Below are 17,157 nucleotides of genomic sequence, written 5' to 3'. Positions count from 1 at the left end.
AAATTTTAGCATAGCAACACAATTATACTACTCATATTGCTGAGTGAAGACCCCACAAACACAACACATGAAAGTTGCAGTGAACCATTCATATGCTTGCTTGAACTGCAGAAAGATAACGGAAGCTAAAAGAAGAATCATATTACAGATGCTCTTTAGTAAAATAGAGGAGTTATAATTTTGTTAATATTAATTTGGTACAAAACTTACAGCCCTTTGATTCCCTTTTTTCATGAAACATGAACTTGGGTTGGATTGCATTGCATCTGAACACATCTATTGTTGGTAAAGAAAAGTAAAGAATGCAGAGTGACCAGGGTTAGACTAAGGGTGTCGATCTAATTGAGAACAGTGGTGAGTGATAATAAAGGGACTTCACAGCTGCGACCTTGGCCTTGTCTTGCCTCTCTGTAGACAACAGCTGCTCTTTATTCTTCCTCTTGAAATGTATTTTACACCCTATTGCTTTACAGACTATTGTTGAACTTTAGATGTCAAGATGCTTAAAGTGACACAAATCCTAGCCTACTGTATTCATATGTTGAACAGACGACAGAGTGCAAAAGCCTATGACATGGTGGCTCTACCTTCTAATTAACAAATATCCTTTTTTTTTTCATCCCGAAAAAAAAATCGGCCTAATTATTGTTCCCTAAAATAGAAACCCTGGTTAAAATATCTGAATCTCTATCTCATGGTGTTTTGGCTTACCATTTGTTTTAAACCTACTTACAAATAATTAATTAGATACTGATACTTAGAATTAGACAGACGATGATAGATAGATAGATAGATAGATAGATAGATAGATAGACAGACAGACAGACAGACAGACAGACAGACAGACAGACTACCATCTGCCCTAGCCTCCCCCACCTCCTCCTTCACCCTTCTTTGTCATGCCCATGTGGGTGCATTACTCTGTTGCTCACAAGGTGAGAGCAGCAAATAGCTGCTCCAGGCTCTACCCAATTTGGAGAATGCTTTTTGTGATAGACAACCTGGATGCCATTTCTCTGATATTCATTCCCATATTTGGTTGACCTACAACCTTTATTAATGGAGAGGTAGCCTGGTCAGCCACTGGATCAGTCATTTCTCTTAAGGTTGACAGTCAGAGGTAAGAGAACACCCACGCAGGTATAAAAGTTTTAATTATATTAAAATTTCTGCTGCTAGCTATATTTTGTAATAGGTTAGCAATTGATTTGAGTGACAGGACTCCTGTTTCTGTGAACCTTGCTGTCAAATGTCTAATGAATTTGTGATGTTATATGTGATCTTTGGTTCCTTTCTGTGTGCTTCATATGAATAGCACAAATCGTTACTTCCTGTGGAGTGAAACGCCTAAGGTAAAATTTAAAGCTACACTTCTTGAATTTCTGAATCAGTTAACTTAAATGCATTTTTCTATTGGTGCATGTGTGTGTCAGAAAAGAATGGGCATTTTTGTTGCAATTATGTCTGTTTGGGGTTGCTGGTCTTAAATACCCAAACACCTCAAACACCTTTAGTAGTTGTGTCTCATGCAAAGACCTGCTGCATAACACGTTAATTTGAGCCTTCTGCATACTAAAAGTTACTGGAAATGCTTGATATACAAGAATATAAATATTTTTTGTTGTTTTTAGAAATTCTTTTACTGTCTCTGTTACTAAACCTGCTTTGTGTGCATTTTTCCTGGGTCTTACATGAATTTGGTTAATATATGCTTATGCTTATTTACATTTAATAGACATTTTTTTAAAGGTTGAAAAATGGGGGATGCTGCCATGAAAGAGTTTGGGGCGGCGGCTTCTTACCTGAGAAAGTCAGATAAGGAGCGTCTGGAGGCCCAGACTCGCCCATTTGACATGAAAAAACAGTGTTTCGTTCCTGACCCTGAAGTTGAGTACGTTAAAGCAACAATCACTAGCCGCGATGGCGACAAAGTCACCGTCGACACTGAATTTGGAAAGGTATATTCATCATATCAGTTCCATTCAAATGTATTTTAGTTTTTAGCTTTGTGCAATACCTGGTACTTCTTTTTGCAGACCGTCACAGTGAAGGAGTGCGATGTGCACCCTCAGAACCCGCCTAAGTTTGATAAAATTGAAGACATGGCGATGTTCACCTTCCTCCATGAACCAGCTGTGCTGTTTAACCTCAAAGAGCGTTACGCAGCGTGGATGATCTACGTAAGTTACCAAACTTGAAAGTTATCTTTAGTGAAATAACATTTTCGCATCTGAAACAAAATTTAATATCCCTCTCTTTACATGACAGACCTACTCTGGGTTGTTCTGTGTGACTGTCAATCCCTACAAGTGGCTGCCAGTCTACAATCAGGAGGTGGTCGTTGCCTACAGAGGAAAGAAGAGGACTGAAGCTCCTCCTCATATCTTCTCTATCTCTGACAATGGCTACCAGTACATGCTGGCAGGTACAAATATCCCTTTTAGCATTCATCTTGATTGACATTTTGTTTGGACATCGTCGCATTTTCCCTGATTTTCTGATATTCTCTTGCTGACAGACAGAGAAAACCAGTCAATCCTTATCACGTAAGTAACTTTACCAACAAGGGTCTTTTTTCAGCAGTTAAGAGTTATACTTCTTGGTCTTGAAATGTATGTCTTTTTCTACTCAGTGGAGAATCTGGAGCTGGAAAGACTGTCAACACCAAACGTGTCATTCAGTACTTTGCCAGCATTGCTGCTGTCCCAAGTGGGAAGAAAGATTCAGCTGCAGAGAAGAAGGTTCTTACGAGACAAGATTTTCTTAATGTTCGACAAACAAAATATAGTCATAATATTGCTGTTTTTCAAGGTTCTTTTTTGTTTAACTAAATCAGGGAACCCTTGAAGATCAAATCATCCAGGCTAACCCCGCTCTAGAGGCCTTTGGCAATGCCAAAACCATCAGGAATGACAACTCCTCCAGATTTGTGAGTGTCTGTATCTGGCTGATGTCAGACTACTTGTTTACATTCATAAATGAAGTTACTTCTTATTCCAAAAATACAAGTGAACACACATTTTCCTCCCAGGGTAAATTCATCCGTATTCATTTTGACAACCGAGGAAAGCTGGCCTCGGCTGACATCGAGACCTGTAAGTAAAATTAAGATAATCCATGTATCCATTTTCTGAGCCATTTTTGTTTGGTTGGAGGCCTCTGGAAATATGAACCAAGAGTGCTTTAACCATGCAAAGCCTGTTTAAAACTGGAGTATTATTTCATAATTAAACATTTGAAAAACTCTATTAAATTTGTTACTGTGTGTCACACTTTCATACCATTTATAATAACTCATTCAGACCTTTTGGAAAAGTCTCGTGTGACCTTCCAGCTCAAAGCTGAGAGGGACTACCACATTTTCTACCAGATCCTGTCTCAGATAAAGCCTGAACTTCTAGGTAAGGATGAGTACAGGACAGGTGTTTGATTTGTACTCAATCATACATTTCATAGTGAAATAAACATTTTCTATTTAATTTTAGAGATGCTGCTCATCACCAACAACCCTTATGACTACGCCTTCATCTCCCAAGGAGAGACAACAGTAGCCTCTATCAATGATTCTGAAGAGCTGATGGCCACTGATGTGAGTTGAATCTCAGATTCACTGCAGCAATTTTAGTCGAAAATTCATTTAATAAAACAAAAAAGAAAATAGTAAAATTAATGTTTTTGATTTTCGTCAGGAAGCCTTTGATGTTCTGGGCTTCACTCAAGAAGAGAAGAACAGTATTTACAAGCTTACTGGTGCAATCATGCACTATGGCAACATGAAGTTTAAACAGAAGCAGAGAGAAGAGCAGGCAGAGGCCGATGGTACTGAAGGTGAATATAATTATAACATAATAGATTATATTCAAATAACTAGGCACTCTGACGCCTGACTAATGCCAGACCTGATGAATCAAGGAATCACTTAAATAGAAGCTAAATGGAACCTAACAAAGTGAAGGATACAACAATGTAAAAAAAACCCTCTACAACAGACGACATCTATCAGTCTGCAAAGGGTTAAAAATCAATTTCTTAGGCTTTGGAACTGCAAGAAGCCATGGTGAGAGCCACTATCCACCAGAAAAACAGACAGCTCTGGGGGAGAACAGTTAAAGTACAATTTAAAGTAAAAAAAAATACTGAATGTGAATGGATGATGTTATTTTTGTCAGAACATCTTAAACTGTGCAAAATAAAATATGCAAAAAATGTATCACTGTCACTATTTCTCAGATGCTGACAAAGTTGCATATCTGATGGGCCTGAACTCTGCTGACCTCATCAAAGGTCTCTGTCACCCAAGAGTCAAAGTAGGAAACGAGTGGGTCACCAAAGGACAGAATGTCGCCCAGGTACAGAGTTACAGGGAATTTTGTCAGGCTTTGATTTAATGAAAACGCACCATTTATTTTGAATCACATATTTCCGTTCTAAGGTGTACTACGCTATCGGTGCACTGGCTAAGTCAGTATATGAGAAGATGTTTCTGTGGATGGTGGTGAGAATCAACCAGTCCCTGGACACCAAACAGCCCCGCCAGTATTTTATTGGGGTGCTTGACATTGCTGGATTTGAGATCTTTGATGTGAGTTTGGAAAAATAAGTTCTTATAATCTTATAAATGGTTGTCCCTAATGTAAGGATGCATTTTAAATCATGAACATACTGTGGTCCATTTCATTTCAGTTCAACACCTTTGAGCAGATGTGCATCAACTTCACCAATGAAAAACTGCAACAGTTTTTCAACCACCACATGTTTGTACTGGAGCAGGAAGAGTACAAGAAAGAGGGCATCGAATGGGAGTTCATTGATTTTGGTATGGATCTGCAGGCCTGTATCGACCTGATTGAAAAGGTGTGACACTGGACTATATAAAAAATTTCTATTTTTATCCCACTGTTTGTGCATGTTATTCTTAAAACTAAAATGTATGTTAACATTTTTGTCATGAAAATTGTTTTTCTTCATTATATTTATCTTAGCCCATGGGTATCATGTCCATCCTTGAAGAGGAGTGCATGTTCCCCAAAGCCAGTGATGCCACCTTTAAAGCTAAGCTCTATGACAACCACCTGGGAAAATCTAACAATTTCCAGAAGCCCAGAGTTGTCAAAGGAAAACCAGAGGCTCATTTTTCCCTTGTGCACTACGCTGGAACTGTTGATTACAATATCAACAACTGGTTGGTGAAGAACAAGGATCCTCTGAATGAGACTGTTGTTGGTCTTTTCCAGAAGTCTAACCTTAAGCTTTTAGGCTTGCTTTTTGCCGGATATGCAGGAGCTGATTCAGGTATTTTGACATCCCATAGTGAAAATTAGAAGTCAATAATAATTTACAACAACAACAACAGTATTGTAATCAATTTTTCTACAGATTTGAACTGCCTTAAAAATCTGTTGTGATCTGTTGGTTCTCTCAATAAAGTTCGACATTAATTTTTTTTTAGCTCAGGAAGGTGGGAAGGGCAAAGGTGGAACCAAGAAGAAAGGTTCTTCCTTCCAAACTGTATCAGCTTTGCACAGGGTGAGATATGTTTTTATTTTTTAATGTAAAGGAGAGATTGTACTGAGTTATACATCATGACTTCAGCAAGAATTTCTCATTAGTTTGATAGAGGTTCAAAACTTTGTTCTGATTTGCCCAGTTTTGAAGTTATAGACACTGAAATTAACCAGGCGACACAAACCCTTTATGAGCTGCATTAGAAAGGTCAACAATCTGACTAAAATTGACTATGGCAACTACTTTGTAAACACCCAAAAGGAAACTTACGTACTTACTATACTTGGTGTCAAAAGCAATAGCAACAATTTACATATGAAAAACTTTCAGGAGAACCTGAACAAGCTGATGACCAACTTGAGGTCAACTCACCCTCACTTTGTACGCTGCATCATCCCCAACGAGACCAAGACTCCAGGGGCCATGGAGAACCCTCTGGTGATGCACCAGCTGCGCTGTAACGGTGTGCTGGAAGGCATCAGGATCTGCAGAAAGGGTTTCCCCAACAGGATCCTCTATGGAGATTTCAAGCAGAGGTTTAAGTTCTCTTAAAACAAATGCATATTAGTATCAATCCATCCATATTAGTAAGTACTTGAAAAGAAACAACTCTTTCATCTGTTGTTTTTCTAACAAAGGTACCGTATTTTGAACCCTAACGCCATTCCCGAGGGACAGTTCATTGACAACAAGAAGGCTGCTGAAAAACTTTTGGGTTCTTTAGATTTAGACCACAGCCAGTACAAACTGGGACACACCAAGGTCAGTATTTGCATACTTATAGAACACTTTGAACAGAAACAAGCTGTTACTGACTCTGCTATGTGTTGCTGTAAAAGGTGTTTTTCAAGGCTGGGCTGTTGGGCCAGCTAGAGGAGATGAGAGATGACAGATTAGCCTTAATCATCACTGGCATCCAAGCTCGATCAAGAGGCCTTCTGGCAAGAGTTGAATTCCAGAAGATTGTTGAACGCAGGTAACTTATCAAAGCTTGGTCAAATTCTGTTAGCCAACTCAGTTTATGTTGTGCAGCACAATGTCAAAACAGATTTGCATCATTAAAATTTATCATCTGTCCAGTATACAAGACATATTTTCCACTGAACCATATTTTATCACCGAACAAAATATCAAAATGCAATATGTTCATGGACTTATGGACACAAAATACGGCAACTGTCATTAGATACATGCATAGGAGAATGTTGTGAGGGTTTGGTTAAATATATTAAAAACATATTTTTAATGAAGGATTAACGGTGGGTGGAGTTTTACAAACACTGATTATCTGTTGTCTGCAGGGATGCTCTTCTTGTGATCCAGTGGAACATCCGTGCCTTCATGGGGGTCAAAAATTGGCCCTGGATGAAAATGTTCTTCAAGATCAAACCTCTGCTGAAGTCAGCAGAGACTGAGAAAGAGATGGCCAACATGAAGGAAGAGTTTGCCAAACTGAAAGAGGCTTATGCAAAATCAGAAGCCCGCAGGAAAGAACTGGAAGAGAAAATGGTCACTCTTCTCCAAGAAAAGAACGACCTGCAGCTCCAAGTTCAGGCTGTATGTTAAAGGATTGTTTCTTACAGTATGACAACAAATATCAACATCACATGTATTGTGTGTGTTTGTCGGCTTAATGCGTATGTCATACTTTTTGTCTTCAGGAGCAAGACAATCTAGGCGATGCTGAAGAAAGATGTGAGGGGCTGATCAAGAGCAAAATTCAGCTGGAGGCCAAAATCAAAGAGCTGACAGAGAGACTGGAGGATGAGGAGGAGATGAATGCAGAACTGACTGCTAAGAAGAGGAAGCTGGAGGACGAGTGCTCCGAGCTGAAGAAAGACATCGATGACTTAGAGTTAACTCTAGCTAAAGTGGAGAAGGAGAAGCATGCCACTGAGAACAAGGTACAACAAACCTATTAATGACTGTCATTGTGAAATTAATCTGTTACTAAACTGAACCTCTATTCTGGCTATAGGTAAAAAACTTGACTGAGGAAATGGCTGCATTGGATGAAATCATTGCCAAGCTGACCAAGGAAAAGAAAGCTTTACAGGAAGCTCATCAGCAAACTCTGGACGACCTGCAGAGTGAGGAAGACAAAGTCAACTCTCTAACTAAGGCCAAGACTAAGCTGGAGCAGCAAGTGGATGATGTAAGAACATAGACTGACTTTGGTAGTTAATGAATAATAATTTTAATATATCAGTACCATTGTAATAATATTTATTTTCCCCCACAGCTTGAGGGGTCTTTAGAGCAAGAAAAGAAAGTCCGTATGGACCTTGAGCGAGCAAAGAGGAAGCTTGAAGGAGACCTCAAGTTAGCTCAAGAAAGTATCATGGACCTAGAAAATGATAAGCAGCAGCTCGAAGAGAGGCTGAAAAAGTAAGATGAGATGGGCAGGTTTACAATGAAGCAATAAAAACACACTTTCGATTGTGCCTCAAGTGAAACCTTTTTATTTTATATCCAAAGGAAAGATTTTGAAATCAGTCAGCTGAATGGTAAAGTTGAGGATGAGCAGGTGATGAGTGCCCAGCTCCAGAAAAAACTGAAGGAGTTGCAGGTAACGAATCAAACAAGACCCATGAAAAAGAAAAAGAAAAACATATGGTTTGGAGGAGTAAAATTAAATGTCAAGGTTTGCTTTTGACTCCGATCTAGGCTCGTATTGAGGAGCTGGAGGAAGAGCTAGAAGCAGAGAGAGCTGCTCGAGCCAAGGTGGAGAAGCAGAGAGCTGACCTGGCCAGAGAGCTGGAGGAGATCAGTGAGAGGTTGGAGGAGGCTGGAGGAGCCACAGCTGCCCAGATTGAGATGAACAAGAAGAGGGAGGCCGAGTTCCAGAAACTGCGCAGAGACCTCGAAGAGGCCACTCTGCACCACGAAGCCACTACTGCCACACTCAGGAAGAAACAAGCCGACAGTGTTGCTGAGCTGGGAGAGCAGATTGACAACCTGCAGAGAGTCAAGCAGAAACTGGAGAAGGAGAAGAGTGAGCTCAGACTGGAGCTGGATGATGTGGTCTCCAATATGGAACAAATTGTCAAGGCAAAGGTAAGTTACTTTCAGGTATTAGGGTTTGTTCTCATTGCCAAATCAAACATTAATTTTATAATTGTGTACATGATTGGCCATCTACTGCTTTTTGTTCACAGAACAACTTGGAGAAAATGTGCAGGTCTCTGGAAGACCAGATGAATGAATATAAAACAAAATCAGAAGAGGGACAGCGTGCCATCAATGACTTCACCATGCAGAAAGCAAAGCTTCAAACTGAGAACGGTATGCATTAGACCTGAACAGCATATTTTAGTTGTGCCAGTGTGCGGTACTGAATTTAATGTTATGCTTAAATAAGGTGAACTTTTGAGGCAGCTTGAGGAAAAGGATTCTCTGGTGTCTCAACTCACGAGAGGAAAACAGTCGTACACTCAGCAAATTGAAGACCTGAAAAGACAACTGGAGGAAGAAGTCAAGGTAGCAAATAATCATCAGTGTAACCTCATTAGGTAGAGACCATTGGTACACCCAGTTAATAAAGATACACTTTCTTTTAGGCCAAGAACGCATTAGCCCATGCAGTGCAGTCTTCTCGCCATGACTGTGACCTGCTCAGGGAGCAGTATGAGGAGGAGCAGGAGGCTAAAGCTGAACTGCAACGTAGCATGTCCAAGGCCAACTCTGAGGTGGCTCAGTGGAGAACCAAGTATGAAACTGATGCCATCCAGAGGACCGAAGAACTAGAAGAGGCCAAGTAAGCCAAATACACTAAGTCCACTAACTCAGCAAAGGTAAAGAGCGTTTAACCACAAATACATATTTTCATCACCTAGAAAGAAGCTGGCTCAGCGTCTGCAGGAGGCTGAGGAGGCTGTTGAAGCAGTGAATGCTAAATGTTCCTCTCTGGAGAAGACCAAACACAGGCTGCAGAATGAGATTGAAGATCTCATGGTGGATGTAGAGAGGTCTAATGCTGCTGCCGCTGCTCTGGACAAGAAACAAAGAAACTTTGACAAGGTTTTCATCCGGCACTTATTATTTCACTGAAGCAGAAGGTCAATCTTTTATCTAAAATGAAAACTTTCTTGTAGGTCTTGGCAGAGTGGAAACAGAAGTACGAGGAGTCTCAAACAGAGCTGGAGAGCTCTCAGAAAGATGCCAGGTCTCTGAGCACTGAGCTCTTCAAACTGAAGAACTCCTATGAAGAATCTCTTGAACATTTGGAGACCATGAAGAGAGAGAACAAGAACTTACAAGGTGACATAATTACCCATTAAAATCATACATGAACAGTTTGTTCACAGTATAACGGCATTTATTTTTTACAATATGCCCTCAGAGGAAATATCTGACCTCACTGAACAAATTAGCGAAGGTGGAAAGAATATTCATGAGCTTGAGAAGATTCGAAAACAGTTGGAACAAGAGAAGTCTGAGATACAGACAGCTCTGGAGGAAGCAGAGGTAAGCTGCTGCATACTGGCCTTTTTCAAATTTGAAAGATTTTAGGTTGTGAGGATTAATTCATTACAAGTTATGTAGTCATTGTGTCTAATTTCTATTTGTGACAGGCCACACTGGAGCATGAGGAAGGGAAGATTCTCAGAGCCCAACTTGAGTTTAACCAAGTAAAGGCTGACATTGAGCGCAAGCTAGCTGAGAAAGATGAAGAAATGGAGCAATCGAAAAGAAACCACCAGCGAACTGTGGATACTCTTCAAAGCTCTCTGGAGGCTGAGACTCGCAGCAGGAACGAGGCCCTGCGTCTGAAAAAGAAGATGGAGGGAGACCTCAATGAGATGGAGATCCAGCTAAGCCAGGCTAACAGGCAGGCAGCTGAGGCCCAGAAACAACTTAAGGCCGTCCATGCCCATCTGAAGGTCTGAATAAACAAGCAGTTCTACTTCTTTGAAACAAAAATCAAAACCAAAGTGAAACATCAGTTAAAATTTTGGGGGTTTTTATCTTCAAGGATACTCAACTTCAGCTGGACGACTCTCTGCGAGCCAGTGATGATATGAAGGAAAACATTGTCATTGTTGAGCGACGCAACAACCTTCTTCAGGCTGAAGTGGAGGAGCTGAGAGCAGCTCTGGATCAAACGGAGAGAAGCCGCAAACTTGCAGAGCAAGAGCTGCTGGATGTCAGTGAGAGAGTGCAGCTACTGCACTCACAGGTAAGACTGGAGAAGACTTGATACAGAAACTATCTATTGAAAATATACTCAGGAATTTAAAAAATCATATTTTTCATCTGAACACCAGAACACCAGCCTGATAAACCAAAAGAAGAAGCTGGAGGCTGATACATCCCAGCTTCAAACTGAAGTGGAGGAGGCAGTGCAGGAGTGCAGGAATGCAGAGGAGAAGGCCAAGAAGGCCATCACTGATGCTGCCATGATGGCAGAGGAGCTGAAGAAGGAGCAGGACACCAGCGCTCATCTGGAGCGAATGAAGAAGAACATGGAGCAAACCATCAAAGACCTGCAGCACCGCCTGGATGAAGCTGAGCAGATCGCCATGAAGGGAGGCAAGAAGCAGATTCAGAAGCTCGAGGCCAGGGTGGGTATAACACTTCAGTCTCTCCCTATAATCTCTTTGACTACAGCATCTATATATCAAATAAATAGCTGGTCTAAATTTAAGTGATGTTATCTGAATTTTGTTGTGGGATCTGAATTTTATAGGTCAAGGAACTTGAAAATGAGGTGGAAAATGAGCAGAAAAAGGCCAGCGATGCTGTGAAGGGAGTAAGAAAGTATGAAAGGCGTATCAAGGAGCTTACTTATCAGGTAACTTTAATTCTTAACCAGTTAGCTTGTCTGATGGAAATTACACTCAGAAACAAAACTATGTAAAAATTTGTACTAATTAGACCGAAGAAGATCGCAAAAATCTAGCACGTCTTCAAGATTTGGTGGACAAGCTGCAGCTAAAGGTCAAGTCCTACAAGAAGGCTGCAGAGGAAGCTGTAAGTTATACAGATTTTAAATACCGCCCTTACATCTGACCACTGACTGAATATTTTCTTTACAAACAATATTGTGCTTCTATTCTACAGGAGGAACAGGCCAACAGTAATCTTACCAAGTTCCGCAAACTTCAACATGAGCTCGATGAAGCTGAGGAGCGAGCTGACATTGCCGAGTCTCAGGTCAACAAGCTGCGCGCCAAAAGCCGTGATGTGGGATCAAAGGTTCGTATGTGTACATGTTAAAAAAAAGTGTTAGTCCGGAATAGTAGGACTCTTAGCATCCTGCTGACAGATCACCAACACAAATTCTAGCTTTTTATCTCAAGGATCATTGACAAAAATAAAAGCGAAAGCATGCATTGTAGTCTCACTGCAGAATCACTGTAGAGTGAGCATTGACTGTTTTCACTTCATTTACAATCCAGCTCTTCTTTTCAAATCAAAAAATGATCACTAATGATCCTCTTTTCCCCTCTTTCTTGTTTCAGAAAGGACTTGATGAAGAATGAAGTTCACCTTGAAATGATCATTTCTGAGACACCTCTTGGTCCTGCAATGAAGTCTCCCTATGCATGTGTTTTTGTTTAGTAGAATAAAGTTAATGAGCATCTCAAACAGTGTTGCGAGCTTCATTGATAAAAGTGTTTGCTGTTTATACTGGTGAGAACCAAACTTGATTTTACAAAACAAAAAAATATAAAATTTGAACCAAACTAGTAGAAAAATAAGATCAAAATTAACTAAAAGGATAGCAACAAAGATAAAGTGAAAGTGTTATGTTTTAAATGTCTATTACTGGTATTAAAGAATTGCATTATAAGGAATGTATCGGTAATTTGACTGAATTTCCCCATAGATATAGTAATATGTAGTTTTCCCTCTCACACTTCTTTCCAATGAAAGGAGGGAACAAGTTGTCAGTTGTACTTACTGTGATTTCAGACAAAATCACAAAAACTAATACATTACAATAAAAAAAGCATTTTGGTATTCAATATAGTAGAGAATACAAAATTCGAAACCATGGTCACTAAATCAATTTCTTTGAGCTTTTAGAAATAAAAAATGTGTTGCAGAAAACTATGTGTAGCTTATAAATGACAAAGTCGTTCCCATTGGGACTATTATTAATTCAATTCAATTTTATTTATATAGTTCCAAATCACAACACCAGTCGCCTCGGCGCTTTATTTTGTAAGGTAGACAACGGTATTATTACTAGGCAGCTTTTATACCTCATTCATCAGAAGTCAGTCAAACATCAAATGACCACCAGATGGCGCTCACAGATCCATTTCTTATAGTTTGATAATGGAACTTACTCTACATGTTACATGATAAGAAGAGTTTGCTTTGTCATTTTCTTTAAAATTTCAGTCATTTTATATGTTTTATATTTCCCTGTAGCATGACATCTAACATTTTTTTAAATGTTTTTTGGGTGTTCTGGATTTAAATGAGATTAAAATAGGTGACAATGGTATTGAAGAAGACTTTAAAAGAATAATTAGTGACATGTGAAGAGAGGACTGCAGAATTCAGGTTGATTGATTCAAATAAGAAAATAAATCCATTTTTTTTCTATAACACTTACTTAAATGACACTACCAACTAGAAAATGCAGAAGAATTTTATGAATGTAGTCTTGAACTATTATTATTATTATTACTCTAGGAAGCTACTAAGAACAATATGCTTATGTACAGAACTGTAAATGACACAGTGCTTGATAAGTGAGACATTTCTACTCCACATGCACCCACAATAGATAATTAACAAAACAAGCTCACAGACTACTCTTTTTGCATAAATATGAGCCATCTTCTCACTACTTCTTTCGGGTATAGAAAACTGGACATCATCCAGAGACACAACCATTTATTTCTGACTATTTCTTTCCATTTTGATATGACTAAAGGCTAACATACTGAAAAACTAAACTATAAAAGTGAAAACTACTAACCTTCACATCAGTAGTAGTGCCCATTCTTTCTTTTAACAAGCACTCTCTTTTTGGAGCCAGACTGGGGAGGGCCATTTGGAGCACAGGATACAAGCAGACTTGACAGACTGGCAGCAGATAATCTGGTCTTGGTGTGTCCTCCAACAGGAAATAGTACATTAACAATATGAGCATATTAGGTCTAAAAGAAATGTTTTCTATTTTTGCCATTTCCGCAATCAGGAATGAGAAGTTCTGCATAAAGTAAAACAAAAAGTTGATAATAAAATCTTTAAATGGCCAACATTACCTTTTCAATATTTCATGAGAGGATCTCTTGGTCACTACCTCATCTGAAGACAAGCAGTACTCTGGACTTGATCCTATAGAGAGGTCCATAGTCTGAATGAGTGAGAAGAGGACAAGGGAGGAGAACAATCAACTCCTGTAAGCCTCTGTTAAAGTTCAACACCACTTAGAAGTGACCTTTCACAGTAACATAGGACAAATTCTGCCAATAGCTTTGCTGGATCTAGTTTCACACTTAAGTGAGGCAAGGTGCCTCACACCTTCTTTTGTGTGCTCATGTGATCATAAAAGTCAAAGACACAAAGACCGTGGACAGCTGGGAATGAGACCTTAAATGGCTGGAAGAGTACTCTCCTAGAGCCTGGAATAGACAGAGGATAAGTAAAGGAGAAGGAAATGGGATCTGATAGAAAGTCACATAATTGAGGTTGTAGAAGGATTTAATTTGTGCCAGACCTTCATCAGACCTTCATCAAACAAACAAACAAAAAAAACAACAGCAAACAAACAAAGAAAAGAAACTGATGAGAAACTTTGAAAGCTGATTTGCCCTCCTTGTCTTGTTTTAGAGGTTTCATTTGTAACACATACAGGTTTATTTGTTCATGCATTTTGCACTGAACGTAGATTAATTATAGTATATTGCTTTATATAAATGATATATTATCCCACAATACGCTAGCTATAGTATATATACTAGCTATAGTATATATAGCATATTGTTATGTTCCCTTGAGGTTATCACCTGTTGCTGCTGGTCAAAGAAGAAATACAAACCAATCTCAACTACTTGCGTCACAAGCTGTCCCCAAGCTATACTCTGAACCGCCAAGCCCTTAAAGGCAGTTAACAGGAATTTCACAAGTTATCTTTGTGCTCAAGGATAAAGGGAAGAAAACAATTCCATGTCAACAGAAGCCAGCCAAGTGCACTAGCTGCATGTCACATCTGATAGCAGGTTGAAGTATATAGCTACATAGTCAGGGGTCATTTGTGCCCTCTCGTCTTTTGTTCTAGTGGCAAAAGGTCATTTATTTAATAGAAAACTAAATGAAATAAAAGGTTTGCTTCATCTGGAGAAAGACAAAAATAATTTGCATTCTTGTGAGAAGAGTTATGACCTCTAAAATTAAGAACACTTTGCATGTAGAGCTCTTAATTTATGTTGGGCTAAAACTTTTTGCAAAATGAATCAATCAATACAAAAATGAAATTAAACGTTCACATCTGTGTGTATTTCCTTATATCTCTGTCTCTTTATCATAGAGACAGAGTTGAAACACAATATGAATAATTTTACAATAACAATAATAATAATATAACAACAATAACCAAGAAATAAAGTCCAGCATCAGGAAAACTCCCACTGCTCTTCCACCAGAAATCATTTTGTCTATTAAAACTGTGTAGAGGAAAGGGGAAGGCAACGTTATTTGTAAGACCCAAGAGATGTACATGCAAGTACAACAAATACCCATTTTATATACTATTGTGCTATTGATCTGCTGAACGGACCAAGATTTTTCTTCTCTGTTCAGAAACAGCTGATGACGAGTTACAGTAACATAGAACATACACACATGTATTACATGTGACACACTATTAGGGAGGTCATGCTCCTTGATCAATTAAATATGACTTACTGCAAATTTTAGCATAGCAACACAATTATACTACTCATATTGCTGAGTGAAGACCCCACAAACACAACACATGAAAGTTGCAGTGAACCATTCATATGCTTGCTTGAACTGCAGAAAGATAACGGAAGCTAAAAGAAGAATCATATTACAGATGCTCTTTAGTAAAATAGAGGAGTTATAATTTTGTTAATATTAATTTGGTACAAAACTTACAGCCCTTTGATTCCCTTTTTTCATGAAACATGAACTTGGGTTGGATTGCATTGCATCTGAACACATCTATTGTTGGTAAAGAAAAGTAAAGAATGCAGAGTGACCAGGGTTAGACTAAGGGTGTCGATCTAATTGAGAACAGTGGTGAGTGATAATAAAGGGACTTCACAGCTGCGACCTTGGCCTTGTCTTGCCTCTCTGTAGACAACAGCTGCTCTTTATTCTTCCTCTTGAAATGTATTTTACACCCTATTGCTTTACAGACTATTGTTGAACTTTAGATGTCAAGATGCTTAAAGTGACACAAATCCTAGCCTACTGTATTCATATGTTGAACAGACGACAGAGTGCAAAAGCCTATGACATGGTGGCTCTACCTTCTAATTAACAAATATCCTTTTTTTTTTCATCCCGAAAAAAAAAATCGGCCTAATTATTGTTCCCTAAAATAGAAACCCTGGTTAAAATATCTGAATCTCTATCTCATGGTGTTTTGGCTTACCATTTGTTTTAAACCTACTTACAAATAATTAATTAGATACTGATACTTAGAATTAGACAGACGATGATAGATAGATAGATAGATAGATAGATAGATAGATAGATAGATAGATAGATAGATAGACAGACAGACAGACAGACAGACAGACAGACAGACAGACAGACAGACAGACAGACTACCATCTGCCCTAGCCTCCCCCACCTCCTCCTTCACCCTTCTTTGTCATGCCCATGTGGGTGCATTACTCTGTTGCTCACAAGGTGAGAGCAGCAAATAGCTGCTCCAGGCTCTACCCAATTTGGAGAATGCTTTTTGTGATAGACAACCTGGATGCCATTTCTCTGATATTCATTCCCATATTTGGTTGACCTACAACCTTTATTAATGGAGAGGTAGCCTGGTCAGCCACTGGATCAGTCATTTCTCTTAAGGTTGACAGTCAGAGGTAAGAGAACACCCACGCAGGTATAAAAGTTTTAATTATATTAAAATTTCTGCTGCTAGCTATATTTTGTAATAGGTTAGCAATTGATTTGAGTGACAGGACTCCTGTTTCTGTGAACCTTGCTGTCAAATGTCTAATGAATTTGTGATGTTATATGTGATCTTTGGTTCCTTTCTGTGTGCTTCATATGAATAGCACAAATCGTTACTTCCTGTGGAGTGAAACGCCTAAGGTAAAATTTAAAGCTACACTTCTTGAATTTCTGAATCAGTTAACTTAAATGCATTTTTCTATTGGTGCATGTGTGTGTCAGAAAAGAATGGGCATTTTTGTTGCAATTATGTCTGTTTGGGGTTGCTGGTCTTAAATACCCAAACACCTCAAACACCTTTAGTAGTTGTGTCTCATGCAAAGACCTGCTGCATAACACGTTAATTTGAGCCTTCTGCATACTAAAAGTTACCGGAAATGCTTGATATACAAGAATATAAATATTTTTTGTTGTTTTTAGAAATTCTTTTACTGTCTCTGTTACTAAACCTGCTTTGTGTGCATTTTTCCTGGGTCTTACATGAATTTGGTTAATATATGCTTATGCTTATTTACATTTAATAGACATTTT

The 17,157-nt window shown here is 38.9% G+C and overlaps 1 protein-coding gene across 1 annotated transcript; it reads left to right on the top strand.

The window, feature by feature from the left end:
• Positions 1 to 1,749: 1,749 nt before the first annotated feature.
• Positions 1,750 to 11,990, top strand: LOC147331915 (myosin-7-like). The gene is made up of 37 exons (XM_086290476.1): positions 1,750 to 1,958; positions 2,037 to 2,180; positions 2,269 to 2,425; positions 2,519 to 2,546; positions 2,633 to 2,741; positions 2,837 to 2,929; positions 3,032 to 3,095; positions 3,303 to 3,401; positions 3,486 to 3,589; positions 3,690 to 3,828; positions 4,231 to 4,349; positions 4,433 to 4,582; positions 4,684 to 4,854; positions 4,983 to 5,292; positions 5,450 to 5,526; positions 5,836 to 6,041; positions 6,144 to 6,267; positions 6,345 to 6,481; positions 6,807 to 7,062; positions 7,167 to 7,409; positions 7,484 to 7,660; positions 7,748 to 7,893; positions 7,984 to 8,074; positions 8,173 to 8,562; positions 8,664 to 8,790; positions 8,867 to 8,985; positions 9,066 to 9,262; positions 9,342 to 9,525; positions 9,600 to 9,765; positions 9,848 to 9,972; positions 10,080 to 10,388; positions 10,481 to 10,684; positions 10,773 to 11,069; positions 11,195 to 11,299; positions 11,383 to 11,478; positions 11,569 to 11,703; positions 11,970 to 11,990. The coding sequence occupies exons 1-37, from the start codon at positions 1,758 to 1,760 to the stop codon at positions 11,988 to 11,990; spliced, it is 5,820 nt and encodes a 1,939-aa protein (XP_086146602.1). The 5' UTR covers positions 1,750 to 1,757.
• Positions 11,991 to 17,157: the final 5,167 nt, after the last annotated feature.

Source organism: Aulonocara sp. 'chitande type north' Nkhata Bay, linkage group LG4, assembly GCF_057382095.1.
Source record: "Aulonocara sp. 'chitande type north' Nkhata Bay isolate Kocher_YH1m ecotype deep benthic linkage group LG4, A_spYH_male_GT1.1, whole genome shotgun sequence".
Taxonomy (NCBI): domain Eukaryota; kingdom Metazoa; phylum Chordata; class Actinopteri; order Cichliformes; family Cichlidae; genus Aulonocara; species Aulonocara sp. 'chitande type north' Nkhata Bay.
This window is presented reverse-complemented; position numbering and strand designations above follow the sequence as displayed.

Bases quoted from the DNA above. Each gene is read 5' to 3' on its own strand.
- LOC147331915 (XM_086290476.1), top strand. From the start codon at position 1,758: ATGGGGGATGCTGCCATGAAAGAGTTTGGGGCGGCGGCTTCTTACCTG. The intron at 3,402-3,485 runs GTAAGGATGAGT...ATTTAATTTTAG, and splicing joins GATAAAGCCTGAACTTCTAG to AGATGCTGCTCATCACCAAC. The intron at 8,791-8,866 runs GTATGCATTAGA...TGCTTAAATAAG, and splicing joins AAAGCTTCAAACTGAGAACG to GTGAACTTTTGAGGCAGCTT.